Source organism: Syngnathus scovelli, chromosome 4 (genome assembly GCF_024217435.2).
Source record: "Syngnathus scovelli strain Florida chromosome 4, RoL_Ssco_1.2, whole genome shotgun sequence".
In the NCBI taxonomy this organism is placed as follows: Eukaryota; Metazoa; Chordata; class Actinopteri; order Syngnathiformes; family Syngnathidae; genus Syngnathus; species Syngnathus scovelli.
Genome location: NC_090850.1, coordinates 17147052 through 17164465, shown reverse-complemented (window position 1 = coordinate 17164465; position 17414 = coordinate 17147052). Strand labels below are relative to the sequence as shown.

The 17414-nt window shown below is 41.8% G+C and overlaps 1 protein-coding gene across 6 annotated transcripts in view; it reads right to left on the bottom strand.

Annotated features, from left to right (window-relative positions):
- The window catches only part of ush2a (Usher syndrome 2A (autosomal recessive, mild)), a 116673-nt gene that overhangs the window by 83636 nt on the left and 15623 nt on the right, over positions 1-17414 (bottom strand). For 5 of the 6 annotated variants that reach the window (XM_049719089.2, XM_049719090.1, XM_068650491.1 and 2 more), the window contains exons 1-11: positions 8021-8242; positions 7816-7953; positions 7579-7759; positions 6801-6964; positions 6528-6686; positions 6221-6449; positions 5974-6097; positions 5726-5873; positions 3884-4165; positions 2672-2847; positions 2444-2591 (exon numbers count right to left, since the gene is read on the bottom strand). In XM_049719089.2, coding sequence (XP_049575046.1) covers positions 2444-2591; positions 2672-2847; positions 3884-4165; positions 5726-5873; positions 5974-6097; positions 6221-6449; positions 6528-6686; positions 6801-6964; positions 7579-7759; positions 7816-7953; positions 8021-8195 — 1924 coding nt within the window. In that variant the 5' untranslated portion in view covers positions 8196-8242. Of the gene's footprint in view, positions 1-2443; positions 2592-2671; positions 2848-3883; positions 4166-5725; positions 5874-5973; positions 6098-6220; positions 6450-6527; positions 6687-6800; positions 6965-7578; positions 7760-7815; positions 7954-8020; positions 8247-8612; positions 8897-11331; positions 11540-11676; positions 11808-12173; positions 12370-17414 lie in introns of those variants that run through there. The other variant, XM_049719092.1, reaches the window with a different exon arrangement.

The window sequence follows — 17414 nt, the reverse complement described above, 5'->3', positions numbered from 1 at the left end:
ATGTGTGTGTATTAAGCGTCTGTCCATTCTTGTGTTTCTCGGAGTGTGTGTCTCCCTCTAATGGTCTAAATGGTTTTTGGTGGGCGTAAATTAACTCTTCGTGACACACGCGTGCGGCCATCTTCGCTGCGACTTCTAATAGAGCTCTTAAAAGGGGAGTGGACAGCTTCTCATCTTGGCACATCAAACCATAAATTACTGCCAATCAATAGCTTACCAGTCTATTGAAATTGAGCTATGGTGACATTAGGGACATTGTCTCCTGCACACACACACACTTTCAGGTATTGCTTTAACTCGCTGTAATAAAACTAAAATACAAAATTACACATTTACCTCACAGGCCTCAAACACACATTCCTACAAAGGCAAGGTTAGGAGCCCAGCAGAAAGGTTAATTTTAGCTGCCGAGATTGTAATGAAGTAGCCAAATCGTGGAGCAGCTCCCTGGAGCCAAAGTGCCTGTCGGACTTTTCTGTTTTTGCAGCACGTGACATGTCTTAACAGGCTCTTAAGCGCGCCGTTACACCACACACACAAGCATGCAACTTATTGACATGGTCATCGCTTACCATGCATATTTCTCCCCTCAAGAAGGGCCTTAGGCCAATTATGCGGAAATCAATAAAGTCCCTGTTCTGTTGAGTGGTGCTACAGTGTGAGTGTGTATGTGTGCGAGTCTCTGTGTGTGTGTCTTGTAGAACAAGTCTTTATGGCTGTAGAATACATAAAACATCACCATCAGCCCCTGATTAGCCACTCACTTTACATCGTGATCGATAAGTTACCAGAGAGACGCGCACATGGAAACAATTGCAAATGCTTCAACACATATGGACAGTTTGCATCTGTCTCAGCGTGCACGCTAATGTTTGGTCATGTGCTTACTTGTAGGTCCGCTGGTTTTGCAGATGCTGCCTGCTCACTTACAACAGATGGTAGCAGCCTCTAATGGCCCGCTCGTATGTATGCTAGATTTATTAGTGCATCAGTAACACACTCAAGTGCACCTTACTAGCAGTTGCGCTTAATGTACCACTTAATGCGTTTTGTGGAATTTCTCCATAGTTTCCTTTAGTACACAACATTATGTTGCATTTGATTATGTTAACATGATTAAAAGAGATTTTGAACCAAACATGCAAGAGGTTTCCATTTGAAACGAAATGCCCAGAGCGTGCAACATTACAAATCTGTATTTCAACCAAAGTTGAAGACAATATATGGTGATTTCAATTTTTTTATATTGCAAAAACATAGCATTTGAACAGGGTGTGTAGACTTTTTATACTCACTCTATTTAAAACAATACTGAGAAGTTGTATGTACCTTTTATAGGGAAAAAAAACACAACTAATATTGGAATAATCTAAATATTGACATTTGTGGAGGAACCTCATGATTGCAGTTTTAAACTACCAAGAATAAAGTGATGCACAGTATAACGCATGTCATGCAAATTGTTTTAGACACACACAAGGTGTGTGTGACGATGATCATTGGGACTTTAACTTTAACAAAAAAAACCCCTAGCAAACGGCATATGTCGCTATCATTTCTTAGAGTTGAAACAAGGGACATCTTTGGCGTTGAATGAAACAAAATGGAGGCAACAGATGTGGCTGTTAAAAATACATTCAAAAAGTCAACTGGGTACAATAAGCCATATTGTATTGTACTGTATTACAGTCAAGAGAAGTCTTTGGAATCGCTTAAAACAAACATTGGAGCTGTGTCAACAGATGTAGCCATTAAAAATACATTTAAAAAGTCCACCGATTACAATACGACGGATCATTCATCATCATAAGCAGAGGAAGGACTTTTTAAGAATCGAATGGACTGAAAACATGGCTATGTCGACAGATGTAGCTGTTAAGACTACATTCAAAGGCTGAACTCCCCGAGCTACTATTTATAGACGAAAGCTTGTTTTTGTCCGCCTCGACCATCCACTCACTGTCTACTCACCCAAAACGATAAACAACACAACAACAAAAAATATAATGAGGAGTAAAAGTAGTACTATCCAGAGTGAACAGATGGAAAAGTATGCGGTAGGATCAACAGTACAAAAAAAAATAAAACACATAAATGCACACACTCTCATGAAGATTGATTCATGTTTCTCTGCAGCTGTGTTCCATTTTTTTAAAAGACAGAAATGACAAATGGAGTTTGTGAATATGGCAAAATAAAGTTGAAAAGGAACATGAATGCAAATGTATTTTTAAGGTGTATTTTAAGCTTGAGTGTGCAATACATCTGCCTACCACTTGGACTGACTGTGTTTCCTCAGCTGGCGTTAGGTGAACGTCACATATTTTGCATATTCCATTCAACCTAATATAATGAGTATGACTGTAATAAATAATTATCTACTCAGTGCCAAATATATTGCTGAAATACAAAACAGCACACGTAAGCACACATTAGGTGTTACCTGCTGGATGTGTCCGTCCAGATCTCGCAAGACTAGTAATGCAGCCTTTCTTTGTGCAGAGTGTCACAGTAAAGTTGTACACATGGTAAGGCTTCAATCCTTTTGCTATGTACAAGGGCTGGGCAGAGGCTCCAAACCGCTGCAGGACCTTCAAGGAAAAAGAAAAAAAAAAGACTTTCATTATTTATTTCAAGAGACCTTTACATAAAAGTGAATAGAAATACTAACCTGGGTGACAACTGGAGGAGCATAAGTGTTGTTGGTCTGTTCCGTCAGCATATTGACATGATATTCTATCACCTGCCCTCTGGCAATGACCCCATAACCTTCAGAAGTATTCCATGTGACTTTAAGACTGGTGGAAGAGAGCGCAGTCACATCCGGAGGAGCCATCAACTCTGGAACTAAACACATAAGTGGCTTTAGATTGTTGATCTGACTGATAGCAGAGTCAGCCACAAAGCGGTTTTGGAATATAGCCTAGCATGTATACATGTGCGCACAGATTCAGTGACACACACGGCACATTTAAATGATGTTATCGTATGCGTTTTACCCAGAGTGATGTTGGGGGGCAATCATTTAGTCTTAATGAGCCATATCATCTCTTTGAAATTCAAATACCTTAATGAGTACCCCCCTAAGAAAGCACACATTGAACCCCCCACGCACACACACGGACATATTTTTCATTTCTTCCCTCATTTCCCTCGTTCTCACTCACATTATGTCTAACAGTCTGTTGTGTTATTTTTAAATAAAAATCGGATTTTATTGCGTCTGTTTGAAGCGGGTCATTTTTACCGGTGAGCTTTTACACACCACGTTCCGTTTCATTACAAGTGTAGTGAATGAGAAAATGCTGCCACAGCCAAATATAGATAATTGCTGAATGTTAGATGATGAGCTACACTGCAATTTTATCCCTCAAACATGTTTTTATTTTCAATATTATAAAGCATAGAAATAAAAAAAGAAGAGAATAAGAACGGAATAAGATTTAAAAACAATTACACAGTCACAGTGTTACTTCAAAAGAAATTTATTATTTTTTAAATCTCTTATTAGGAGTTTATCATTTTATTTCTCTTGAAATTACAAGTTTCTTTTTAAACATATAAAACGTTTTCGTAATTGTAATTCTAATACTTGATTGATTTTTATTGTTGAAAAAAAAATCTGTTCTGGTCATTTTAAGACTTGAATGATACTGAGGTTACCTTATCAGCAAAGTTCTGAGCTTGTGTGGGTGGAAAAAAGGAAAATAATGTGCATTAAATGAGTCCAATGGATACGTATTAATGGTAAATATTCAAAATATACACATACAATAATTTACATTAATAATACATCAACCATGTGACTTCTCTTCTTTTTATAGTACAATTTTACAATTTATAAATGAAAACGAGTGAACAGGGCCAGAAATGGCGTACAAACCTCCCTCCGTTGTGCGTGCGGTGCTCCACCCTGACGTGACACTTCCTGCCATATTGACGCTAGCGACTCTCATCTGATAGGTGGAGAAGGCCTGCAGGCCGGCCACAACCGTGCTACTCTCAGGGGGCAAAGCTCTGCTCCCGTTGACGAGCTGCGCTTGGAACGGGGCGCTCGGATCCAGCCACCCGGTGCTGACAAAGATTCTCTTTTCACCAGTCAGAGTTGACAGGCTGTGAGACTCCGTCGGCCCCCGTAAAAACAGCTCGTACCTTGTGATAACTCCTGTAGAGAAGCAGTTAAAAAGGTTATGTGGAGTAGATTAAAATGCCGCCATCATTATTGATTGATTCAATGTTGTAGTATGCAATATAAAAAAAAAATGCTTTGCATCATCGGGCTCTGACTTGAACCTGTAACAAGCTTTTAACACTGCGGGCCAGATGTGAGGTAGGTAGGGAGCATGTTGGGAGTAACGTTGCATGAACGTGAACTTTATTTCTCTTCAAAAGCAGGCTGTGGATAACTGCACCGCACCCTGAACCTGTCTAGACACTTTATTGCTGAATACTTAACCATCCCTGACAGAATGATTTTTTTTCTCCCACCCCCCTTTCGCTATGTGCTGGTATCTCTTACACCGACAACACTCACTGACACGTGACAAAACTGCTAGATTATCGATCTCAGCACAATAAGACTCCAACAACTCTTTCCAAATACTCTGTACTCTATTGCCATTGCACTTTGGGGATAGGCCCAATTTTTCCTACCTCTGCTTCCAATTTAATACATAAAGACTTTATAGAATGAATGGAAACACAAAGCATGCTTACTACTCTTTTCTACTGGTGGCAGCAAAATGAAATCACATCTTTTTTTTTTTTAACAAATGCTGATGCTGTAAGGCTATCATAGAGAGTCAATAGTGAAGGCCTGTCCTGACAAGGCCAGCTTTGTATTCAAAGGGGAATCACTCGCTTGTCCGATCTCACCAACTCCAATAGAATTTTTGCAGTAGGAAAATGACAGAGCTAGATTAGAATGAAGACAAGCCTAGCTACTGCTTTTTGTACAAATAAACTGAACAGAGTGTTGTAGCGAGGGTGCTTTCAATGCCCCTCCCCAACCAGACTAGTCTTTAACTCCGGTTAAGAAGAACACCATTAAAAGGGTTAAGGTTAAGTCTTAATAAACTGCGCTCATGGCAACGGATACAAAGGTGAGGGCAGCATGCTACTTGGTGTAATATATGACAAAGATTAACAGAGAAAGACAGAAAAGACACAGACACATATGATGTGAAAACCCCTGTCTTTGGAGGACATTGAGCCTTAGAGCCATCGCAAAGCCCTCTGGATTTAGCAAAGGCACTTGCGCTTGTGTGTATTCCTGTTAAACGGAGCAAACGCAGGGGCTCTTGGAAGAATTGAGTGACAAACACAGTTGAGTTGTTCTTGATGAGAATAATCAGCATGTCAACAAGTGAAAGTGGTGACAGAAGACTTTTCCCTTTTTATTTCTGTTTAGATTTGTATGCATTTAGGAGTCATTTTAGTGCAGCACCTACTTTGGAGTGCTGCCAAGCTTTGAAATTCATTCTACCTTCATTGCCTCAAGACTACACAGCGTAAAGTTGTTAATGTGAATTTTAAAAGTAGATGAGAAGATGAAAAAAGATCTCCATGCTTTACAATGGCCATCCTGAGCGGGTTCTGCCTCAGGTTAAAGACACTTTAAGAGTCTGTCCGTTTATGGAGAGATTGTGTCACCGCTATAGATTCAACAGTACACGAGGCGGTCGTGAAACTTTACAGTTGTGTAGTTTGGTTGACGATGACTCACCGTTTGGCTGAACGGGTGGCTCCCATGAAGCAAACAGGGTGTGAGGTCCAATGGCAGTGACCTTGGGTGGCGATTGGTTTTGTGGGGGTGCAGCAGCTGTCAGCAGTGACAAGGGTGAAGTGGAAGTGCAGCCTCCAGATGAACACGCCTTTCAAGAGAAGGGGAAACATCTCATTTAGTGCTGAAACAAATCCTTGCTAGACTCATAAAAATGCACACTTTTGTAAAGTAGCCGTTTTCTGACCCACCTCCAAAGTGACAGTGTACTGGGTGAAGGCTTTTAGGCCACTTGCCACTGCCTCAGTCAATAAACCTGTGTAGTGGATGACAGGCTTGGCTCCACTAGATGATTCTGTTGAGGACAACACAAACCTGTGGAAGGCAAATCAACAAACAAAAATATGGTTGTTAGGTGACAATACTTTTTCTTCTAATTTCCCTCACGGATAAAATTATTGAGACAAAATCTTTTTAGCTCCTGAGACACGTCCATACCTCTCCACTGGGCCGGTGTTATTCAGTGGAGAGCTCCAGCTAAAGCTGGCGCTGGTAGGGCCGGGTCTTCCCACAAGATTGAAATTCAGCTGTTCCAATTTAGGTGGTGCGGCCAAAGTTTGGTAGTAAGAAGTGGCGCTAACTGTCTCACCGGCTACGTTAGCCGTAAGTAGCCAGTAGGAATAGTTGGTGTAAGGAGACAAGTTGACGTCTGTGAATGATTCAGCACCTTAAGATGATATGAGGATGGATGTTAGAGGACTTTCAAAATGATAGGAAATATAGAATCCAGTGTGTTTACACTTACTGAAAGGATAGCGACGCTGTATGCTGTGCACGGGCTGCCCGTCTCTTATGAGAGTGTAGTTGAGTATGTTGGAGTTTGGGGAGTCAGGCTGATGCCAAGTCAGATTAATGGAAGAAAAGCTGAGAGCAAAAGCTACAGGGGCAGGTTGCTGTGATGGGGCTGCAAGGACACAAAGAGAGCACAAGATCAAATTTGATAGACAAGACAGGAACTGTGTCAAACAAAATCAGAAATCTGCACTTGTGTGTTTTGTGTTTGTTTTGGAAAGCAGACCTTTACTACAGCCATAGATGTTCTCTGCACGTAAAAGACTTGCTCCGTGTTGACACGCATCACATTTGGCCCCAGTAACCAGCAGCTTACACTGACACAGTCCTAAATCTGAATCGCAGGAGCCATTGACGCTGCCCACCAGGTCACAAGCACATGGTTGGCATCTGGACAAACAGCGGGAGGGCGTAATTCAAAAGATTTGCAAGAAGATCAAAGCACGTCTTTTTACTGACAAATTAGAAGTATTGCACAGGATGATATGTTAATAGACAAAAATATTGCGTGATTATGACACCCGTTTATGGGCAGACTTTTTTTTTTTTAACAAGCTGATCATATGATAAACATTTTGTCTAAAGATTGATAATGCAATTCAAAATGATGAAGGAAAAATCTAATTTGGTGTTTCTAATGGGACTACATTGTAGTATTCATAAAAAAATATATAAATAAATTGAAAATCCTTTAAATATCACATCATGTAATTTGTTATACTGTAGAATTTTTACTATATACTGAATACACTTAAATGTCATGATTGACTGTGTAAGTGAGTTTCACAAAAACTGGACTATGTCAGTATGTGTGTGCATGTGTGACTAACAGTATCGTGTGTGTTTCTTGGTCACTCGTATGGTGTTACCCACACTAGGGCAGGGCAGTGGGTGATTTTCGGGCCAACCGCCTCGCACTTTCACACGTACGCAGTTGAGTGTTTTGTTCCTTTTCACTCATGCATCACCTTTCTAAATCATCAATATTGTGTTTCTTAGTGTACCTTCCCAGTCCGGGGTTGAAACCAAAGAAGGTCTCCTGACAGTGATCACAACGCCGCCCTCCCACCGAGGGATGGGCACACATACACTGGCCAGTTTGGCTTTCACACTTGCGTTGTACTGCCCCCATGGGATGGCAGTCACACTCCACACACATACTCTGATCTGGAGAAAGGTAGAAACCTGGAAAAAAAAAAATTACATTCTTGTTTGAAATCATAGCAGCCGAACACACCCACCTGGTCGGCATGTGCTGCAGTCTTTCCCATAGCGTGTTGGCTTGCACATGCACTGTCCTGTCGAGCTATCACATACTGAGCCAGCCACTGTTCCTCTTGGGTCACATGTGCAAGGAGCACAATCCTGGACTGAGCCATCTGATAGGACAGTCAAACAATATTAATTTCTCTTTCACTTTCAATCCATATTATTATTATTTCTTACTTTGGATATCTAAACTTGTGTTAAAGTAGTTGGGGGCACAGTTGGTGCACTGCATGCCCTCGACCCCCTCCCTGCATGGGCACTGGCCAGTCCGCATATCACATACTCCCTCCGGCGCGGTGCCGTTGATGTCACACGCACACGGCAGACAGCCCAGGGAATTTCGGCGTTCCATGGTGTGGTAACCATGACGACAAGTGTCACAAAGATGGCCTTCCACATGTTCCTAAAAGGAGAGAAACATAAGAAAGATGAAATCTCATGCAAACACGGGAGCGACATGCCAACATGTGTGGCAACCATAAGACAATGATAAGCCTGTTTATAGTCTTATCTCCTATCGTGCTGACTGGGAAGCAGTTTCAGGCTATTTGTCATGTTGTGGCAGATCAGATACCAGTCGAGAGCCTGGACATAGCTGTGGGAATGATATAAAGGAAAAAAAAACTACATTCTTTGTCCTAAAGTCAAAGTTTTTCCAACAATAACCTAATTTAGCCGAACAGTGGCCCGCTGTGACTTTTTGATTGCTCAACATGGTGATTTTTTTGTGATATAATTAATAATGAACAATGAAAACATGTTAACTTGCCTTGCACACACATCGACCTGTGTGAGGATCACAATCCGTCCCAGGTAGCGTTCCTTCTTTTGAGCAGTTGCAGGGGGTGCATGTTCCCTCCAGCCTCAAACCAGTCAAACCAGGACCACATGAATCACAGCGCTGACCTCCCACCCCGGGCTTACACTCACATTGGCCCCCCTCAGGCTCACAGAATGGGCTGAGGGAACCCATGGGGTCACAATTACATGGAACACAGCCGTCTGCATGGGACAGGTTCCAAAAACCAAATTCACAACGGTCGCAAGACAGACCTGTGAGGAGAGCAGAGGAAAGGAGCGACGTTACAAAAAAAGTGTGTGCGTGCGTGTGTGAAGGGGGGAGGGGGCTGAGTTGCGCTCTGATTTGCCTCACTTGTGCATGCATATACTATGAGGGAAAGTGAGAACAAGAGAAATGGTGTTTGAGTGTATAAAACTGCCATCATTAGGGCTGGGCCCTCTACATATGATGGATCACTTACCTAAGGCCAAACACTTAATTTCGCTGAGCAGGAAAATAAATAAATTAAGGAACTACAAAGAATGGAGGGAGGGGGGGGGGCAAGGTGATGGAGGGATACAAAGATGGATGGAGGTACCTATAAATACACTCTGTTACAATCTACTACCAGTTTGGTGTGGAAACAATAAGAGGTGAGGTCCGTTTGGCATCTCAAGAGGCAATCTGACGTACTTATGTAGCAACACTTAAGCCAAACACAGAAAACATGTCTTCATTAATTATTTTTTTTAGATTGTGTAAATGATAATAGCAGAGGACTGAATTGTACTAGAAGCGGTTTTAGCGCAGCAATACAACTGGGCTGGTTAAAGTGTGATATGTGGTATGAGTGAGCAGTGCTTATTTGAATATGCCATACGTATTCCATGACAGGCAATCTGTCCCTAAATGGATGCCTGGGGGCAACACAGTCCCCTCAGCCCTTTATGATGGGAGCCTGTGTTCATATATGCTGGGTGTGAATGTGTGTGTGTGTGTGTGTGTTCTGTTCTGCAAAGTGTGTGGCAGACACTTGGCATTACCCCCAGTGCTCCCACTTTAATGGTTTTATAGATATGCGTATTTCTTGCCATAGATCATATTTCATACTAGTGCAGACCCACTAAAAAATTGTGACTACAAGTATGTGCGTGGTGTTAATGTAAAGAATTGCATCATGATATACTACATGGTACCGGACCCTCACGATAAAATGACAATATAATTACAGAATTTAAGACTACAATCTTATATCAGAAAACCATTAAGTCGTGACCATGGATTCAGGCAACCAATCACACTTAAGGACAGTTTAGAGTTTTTACTTGAATGTGGAAAGAAAAAGGCATTCACGGCAAGAACAAGCCGGATAGGACCGGGATTCGAACCTGTGAGCTTTGGACTGTGAGGCAGACAGGCACGACACTGTTTTTGTAGGAGTGTGTGTGTATTTTAAGGATGTGACCCAGGCCTTTTATCAGTAGCCAGCTGGTTAACAGGCTCATGCATCACCATTTCAAACACTATTATACACACAGAGCACCCTGGCACCACGCTAAGAGTGTGTGCCCGCCTGTACACATTCCAGTGGCGTCCCTCTGAAGCGCACCGCGCCTGCCATCGCTCTGCTCAAAGTATCAGCTTGGCGGTAATAAATTGCCATAATCAAATCTCATTTCTGAAAAATACCTGTGGGAGCGAGCAAACAAACAAGGACAGAAGAAAGGGAAGGCCAGCTCTTGTAGGAGGGGGAGGGAGGGGGAAATACAAGGGGCCGCGGCAGTTTGTTTTAATCAACTTGGCATTGAATTAGAGAATTAAATAGCAGCTTAGTCCTTGATGGAATGCATTCACACCCACACATGGGTGTGAAAGGAAACTTGCAGAAAATTGATACCGGAAAAAAAAATGCATAAACCCGTCCACTTGCTCCCCCTTTTCACATACGCTTTAACGGACATTACACATATTAGCAACTTTGAACAAACACACGCACACACACACAAGCGAGGGGGGCCCTTGGTAGCGAGGCTTAGCTATAACCACGTTGCGTTGAGTTGAGGAGCGCTGGCCGGTTTTGCATTTCATACGAGCGCGCTCTTCAAAGACACACAGGGGAGAGAGTGAAAGTATTTATCACAAAGAGACGCATAACGGCTGCGAGCACCGCCGGCGGAAAAGCCTGTTTATTTTGGCTGGCATAACACTTTGGGCTATGGATGTGCATGTTTATGAAAGCGGGTACACACATGCCTATTTTGAGGGCATGCACAGTTTATCTGCTTTAGCCTGGCAATGACGGGACAGTTGATGTATTGACATTTTAGGGCTTAGATGATTCGGACTTTGACCAAAGTTCATGCATCCATTTGCTACAGCCATTATTCTAATTAGGGTCGTTGATGTCACTGCGATAGTGATGGGAAATGAAGCTTCAAAGTTGCTTCATGAACCAGTTATATTTTTCCAGTCCTCTAAAGGGTACTCTGTTCAACATTGGACTAAAAGTAAAAAAATATAATTACTAATTCATGAAGCACATTTGAAGCTTCATTTTCACATCACTAAATGGAGGCTATGTCCTAGATAACTTTTTGCGAGAGGCAGGGACTGCTCAAGACTGGTCATCATATAGGAAAACATACAGATACCCCTCCATTCTCATTAAATGACTCACGTGTACCTAATGTAATGGCTGCGAATGTACCTGTCACATGGAGTTTGCACTGACACTGTCCTGTATGCCGGTTGCAGCTGGCAACACTTCCCGTGGAGGAGGTGACGGTCCCCATGCCACTGCAGTTACAGCGAGTGCAGCCCTCTGGATTGGAAGCTTGAAGACCATACCAGCCAGGTGAGCAATCCGCACAGCGGCGTCCCTCTACAGCGGTCTTGCACTGACACTGGCCTCCGAGCTTTAGGTGTGAAATGCAGGGGGGTGATGGCACAAAAAAGCAAAATACATATTGATTCAACTTCTACTCTTATTCCCAATCCAATTACATATCAGTCATGGCAAGTGAAATTGTCGCTGGTCAAATAAATGTGTTACCTGGAAACACTCAGTGCTGCCATTGACAGTTCCAGCAGTGTGACATTCACAGGGCTGGCACACGTGGACTGAAGTGGCATCTGACTGCTCCAGCCTGAAAAATCCACTTACGCACAGCTCACAGTTCCTACCTAATCAAGACAGGGACAAAATGCGCAAAAGCACAAAGCCATCAAATCAAGGGACAACCTAGAAACCATTTAAAGATCAAGAGAGTCACTAAGACTATTTATGTTTCAACTTGATTTGTCTCAGTTGTGGTAAAAGTGACTTTGCAGGGATGAAAGAAAATGGAGAACTGACAGGTACAAAAAGCTCAATAAAGCAGGTGGGAGGAAGGTTCAAGGCACTGCCAATAATCTATTCAATGAATGAAAAGTATAGCTACTTAAAACATGTAACATGAAAAGGATGTTAAGTACCAGTACTTTTTTCCATTATTCATATTTTCAAAAAATGAATTAAGACTGCTCCGGCAAATGTGGCTAATACAGTACCCGTAGTATTGTGCATGCAGTTGTCACAGACTCCTCCCCCTCCGAGATATCGTTCGGTTGGTTGATCATCAGCCCAGACCTCGTAGTGACAGGAGTGGGCGTGGCCGTGGCACTGACAAGGCCGACAGTTCATTGGTAGGAGTTGATCACCGGGCCGGAACGGTTTGTCATTGTAGAGGGATGCGCAACGCTGGCACTGGCAAAGAACATAGAATTATATTTGTATTTCACATAATACCAAAATGGACAAAGCAAGTTAATTTATCACACATAATTGTTCTACAGTTGAACAATCTTGACAACAATTAGTTACTCGCTACAAGCATCGTCATTTTCCGGCCTTTCAGAAGCTTTTTGAATAACCACATTCTAACAATGATTTTGTCAACGCACCGGCCACACACAAGGCAGCATGAAATCAAACATTGTAAATGACAAAGGCCTTTTCTCACAGTTCATAAAAACAGTCCCGTGACATATCGCTCATTTTAAAAACACAAAGATCGAGACACAATAGGAGATGGAAAATGAAGACAAAAATCAGCGGCCCTTGTTAATCATAATACAAAGCGTGATAGAATACACAACTGAACAGATAATCATGAGATATTGTATCCTTAATAATAGGAAGCCTGTGCATTTACACACAAATTGACTCATTCACACAGCGCAGGGAAATCAGAACGCTAATGAGAAATGACTTGCAACAGCCAGCGTTCTCTCACAGGCACACTTTCATGTCAAAATAAACATAGCAATGTGTACGTGTGCGGCACATGGTGGGTTGGGGGTATGAAATAAAAAATGCATTTTTCTGTTGCAGAGTGCAGCAGCAGAGGCGAGAAACAGCAAGTACAAGGCCTTTGATTTTGTTCAGCAGTCAGTACAAATTATGGTGGACAAGGGGGGCATCAAATGGGGGGATTAAAAATGTATTAAAAAACACAGGAGTTCCTCTCGTATGTGACACATGCAGACCTGCACTAGGCCTATTAGCTATGACAGACGGAGGAGGGGAACTGTGGGAGGACCGGAGAGGAAATTGGGGGTAGGGTAGCCCCCATTATGTAGAATGGCAAACAGCAAACTGGTGTGAACAGAAATGAGGTAAAGAAATAGCTTGTCGTTTTGCTTAATAAAACAGGTGGGGCAGTGGGAGAATATATTGGTAATACGAAAGACAAACAAAAAAATTCTCGAGATGCCTTTGTTTTAGCTTATTAATCAGGGGTTGGCTGGACCTCTTAGATCCTCTGGAATATTAAATCTTATAACATTTTGTACAATGCAGTCTCGGGCACAAGACTGTGTCGACTGCAAGCTAGTTTCAAGCATTAATTATGAATATTCATCCAATGGACTTCATACAAATTTTCATGGACCGAGTTGAAAACGACCACAATTTGGTGAGACAGGTGGGTTGCTGGAGATTGCAGAAGAGTGGATTGACTATTGTGTATCAAAGATCAAATAATACTGCATCCAAGTGGAAAAAGCACGAAAGTCAAAGGGATTGTAATCATCCTCAAGAGTTAACAGGGGTGGCCACGACAACCCCTAGCCACCATTTAGCGACACCCCTGTACTCACGCAAATTGGGTGCGATGCATGCTCACATTCTGCCACTGTATCGTGCATGCCCAAATCTCTTCTCCCTGTCCATCTTGGTACATCTCAATGTCCTCCAACTGCATCAAAGTGAATCCAAGTACTTTCCTCTCTGTACTTTGAAGAGACAGCTCGTGTAGTAACTTCCTTTTCTTGGCGTCATCCACCGGGGAAGGAGTTCAAGAGCAAGACGTAGCCAGTTTACAAGTCTCTCCCTTATCATGCCCCTTTCGTCTCAACCTGAGCATAGCCATCTTCCCAGCCTTTCCCACTTCTCTCCTTCCCCCTCATCTCTGGCGTCCCCCAACAACTAGTTCTCATAGCTACATGGAGTATGTGAGCAGGAAATATTACCATAGCAAATGAAAATGGGGATGACTCCCTCCCATTTTCTTTTTATTCAATGTTGCATTAAGCTCCCTTTCTTGCAGCCTGCTAATTAGTCGAGGGATTCGTGTTTGGGAGTTAAGAGTGCACACTTGCATTCTTTTCTTTATATCAAAAGATTTTGATGCCGCTGCTCCATTTCCTTCAAACCATATATGGCAGATGAAAAAAGTTGATATGTTATCAATTCTAAAAGTCTCTTTTAGTCAATATGTCTACAAATAAGATAAAGTACATATCAATGCAAATATCAAATTGTTACATGACTGAAATGTTAATTCTTAAAAAGCTAATTTACACAATGTTATTGACAATTGCTACAATTTCATGTCATACACAATTTTTACAACAAAATGTGTCACATTATGTCCTAAAAATGACTTCAACAAAATTTATGGATCTGAGTTTTTACCAATAACAAATGATAAAGAGAACACTTTGGCCATGGTGTGTTCTTTTTTGTTCATTAGCGGAAGAGAGGCAAAAAACATAACGTCCTCTATTATACTTACAACAATGAAGCTCTATTTTGATTTTAATGCTACAGAGCCATTACCTTACAGAGGTTGCAGTATATCGTGAAATAGAACTGCACAGCCATACCGTTTATTATATGCTTTTATGTAGCTAAATGAGAGGTGCTCTTATTTTCTAACACCTCTAGCCCATACTACATAACACTTTTATTACATACTTTTATTCTAATTTGTTGTGTAAACTTTATCTGCATGCGTCTTCTTTACTCACTACACAGAATTCACCTCCGGGGGCATCAATAAAGGATTATCTTATCTAATCTGAGTAGATGTCTTTGGACCAAGCAGATGTATCTAATGTAGAAGAGGTCATTGATTAGAAGTGCTTGTTGGCTGTAGGGCTTGACAGCATTACACTGTGTGCTGCATGCATGGATGGATGGATGCTGGGTAATATCAATTTCAGAAAATCTCTTTTTGTAATGTCACTTCTCTACTTATTGGAAAAGATCATTTGATGCAGATAAAAGAATACACTTGAGTCAAAATGTAGGAAAGGAAAATATATTGTAGATTGTATTTTCCCTGGGAATGTTCTGGAAAAAAACCTGCTGAGTGAGAAACCTGCTCTAATGGATGTGTGGACATTCAGATGGCCTGTCACAAGCAACTGTGCATGTGTGCGTGTGTGTTTGTGTGTGTGTGTGAACAGCATCAGTGTGCGATAATCTGCTGGGGCAACTCATCTTATCCTAAAAGCCATGACCAATTTCACGCTCTCACTGGAAAGGTCGAGCCCCACGAGTGTGTGTGTGTTTGTGCACACACTCGTGTTGTGTGTATCTAAAGTTAACCCAGTTAACCCCTGCCTAGGTGCAAATCTGCTGTTGAAGCAGATGTTTGCAGCAGAGATTGCGGGCGGCCCTTCTTAACGTCACAGCCCATCAATATCCATCACCCGCAGATGCAAACGCAAACAGAAAAGTGCCAAATTCAACTAAACACAACACGTATAAATGCCTGCTACGTTAAAACAGCCATATTAGTTTATTAATCTTCTGAATCAATAAATTAGCAACTTTTTGTATTCACTGGTCAGCCAACTCTCAGTCTTCTATTTGACACTGGCATTTAAACAGGGGTTCGGAACATTTAGGGAGATTGCATCCCCAAAATTAGATTTCTCAGTAATATGATTTTTTTTGCTTCTTCCACTAACACTATTATGCCATCGCTTCAAATTTAATTTTGCACTTGCAGAGCTCTCTCATTTTTTTTTCCATTGTGCAAAACCATCAGCGCTACATAAGGCCCAAAATTGTCTTCAAATATGGCGCACCACAAGACTTTTCACCTGTTGCCAACAGTGCGTGAAATCTATTAGCGTGAGTGAACATGCCATTTAAGTATCTTGCTATGGGGAGGGATCTTGCTAAATCAGGCCTACAGCATAATATGGTATGGTGCCATATGAAACACAACACATGATATAGTTTTCAGATATGACTGAATCCATCAGATGTGGAGGGGAAAGAATGACAGATTAAGTGTGACTCAGAGTGCGCATAAGAAAGCATCAAAAGACACGGTGAGAAAGCGAAGGGTGAGGAGGGGGGGTGCATGTTTGAGTGTGTTTGAGCTTCCGCGAGTTATAAGTGTGTGTCTTCCGAGGCCCCCGTTGATCATCTTGACACATGTCTGAGCATTTCTGTCACTTTAATGTCACTGTGGAAATTCTGCAGATTAGTTGAACATCCGTCATGGTGCGGGGCCGATTCAAGTCAACAGAACGCATGCAATATTAAACGCTAATATTCCCCACAGCCTTTTATTACAGAGGTAGAAGAAAGGTCTTGAATATTCACTGTGAGGGATGACGCGCAGAGGCTTTGGGAGAAACGTGGACAGGGAGACACACACACACGCGCGCACACACACGCACGATTTGCGCTAAAGTCTTTTGCCCAAATCTCCTGTGACAGAAATGTACATGGCATACGCACAACAAAGTATGTCCAAGTTACAGAATTTTAGAAACTCAGTAAAAAAAGAAAACTCAATTCAGTAGAGTAGGAAAAAAATGTCTCCAAAATATGAACGATGTTAATGACATGAAAGATATTCCTTGATCACGACTCAAGCAAATTCATTGGAATCTTTCGCCTCACCTGGGACAGAGGCAAGATGGATTCAAATGAATCAAATGCCTTGCACCGCAGGCAATGTGAATTGGGCAGTGCTCAAGAAAAAGAGCAGTGAAATGGAGCAAAAGACAAACAGAGAGAAAGACATCTGATTAGAGATGCGTGCTAAGGGAATGTCATTGTTCTAGTCCATTTAAGACATTATTTCAAGTGAGACCCGGGAGAGATGGCATGAGACGGAACAGTCGACAAAAGGATGGAGACGGAGGGTGTCGTGCTAAAAGAGATAACAAGCGTAAAAAGAGAAGAGATTTTTTTCATGCGCATTAGTCAAGATGGCAAACTCTAATTGACAATGTCTTATTAATTGCGTGCCTTATGTGACAAATTACAATTTTGTCTAGTCACATAAGGCAGTTGGAAGGAATCAATTGGGAAGTTTTGATGTTTACTTATCAACATAAGAAATGATGAAAACCAAGTCACACGTGTTTTAATTGATAAATTCAGGCAGGCATTTCTCAGGTGAGGCGTTGCAGGCATACAGAACTTTTCACTGCTGACCAACTTGGGCGTGAGTCAGAAAAGCTCCAGGACTGGTGTCATAAAAAATATATTTCAAAATG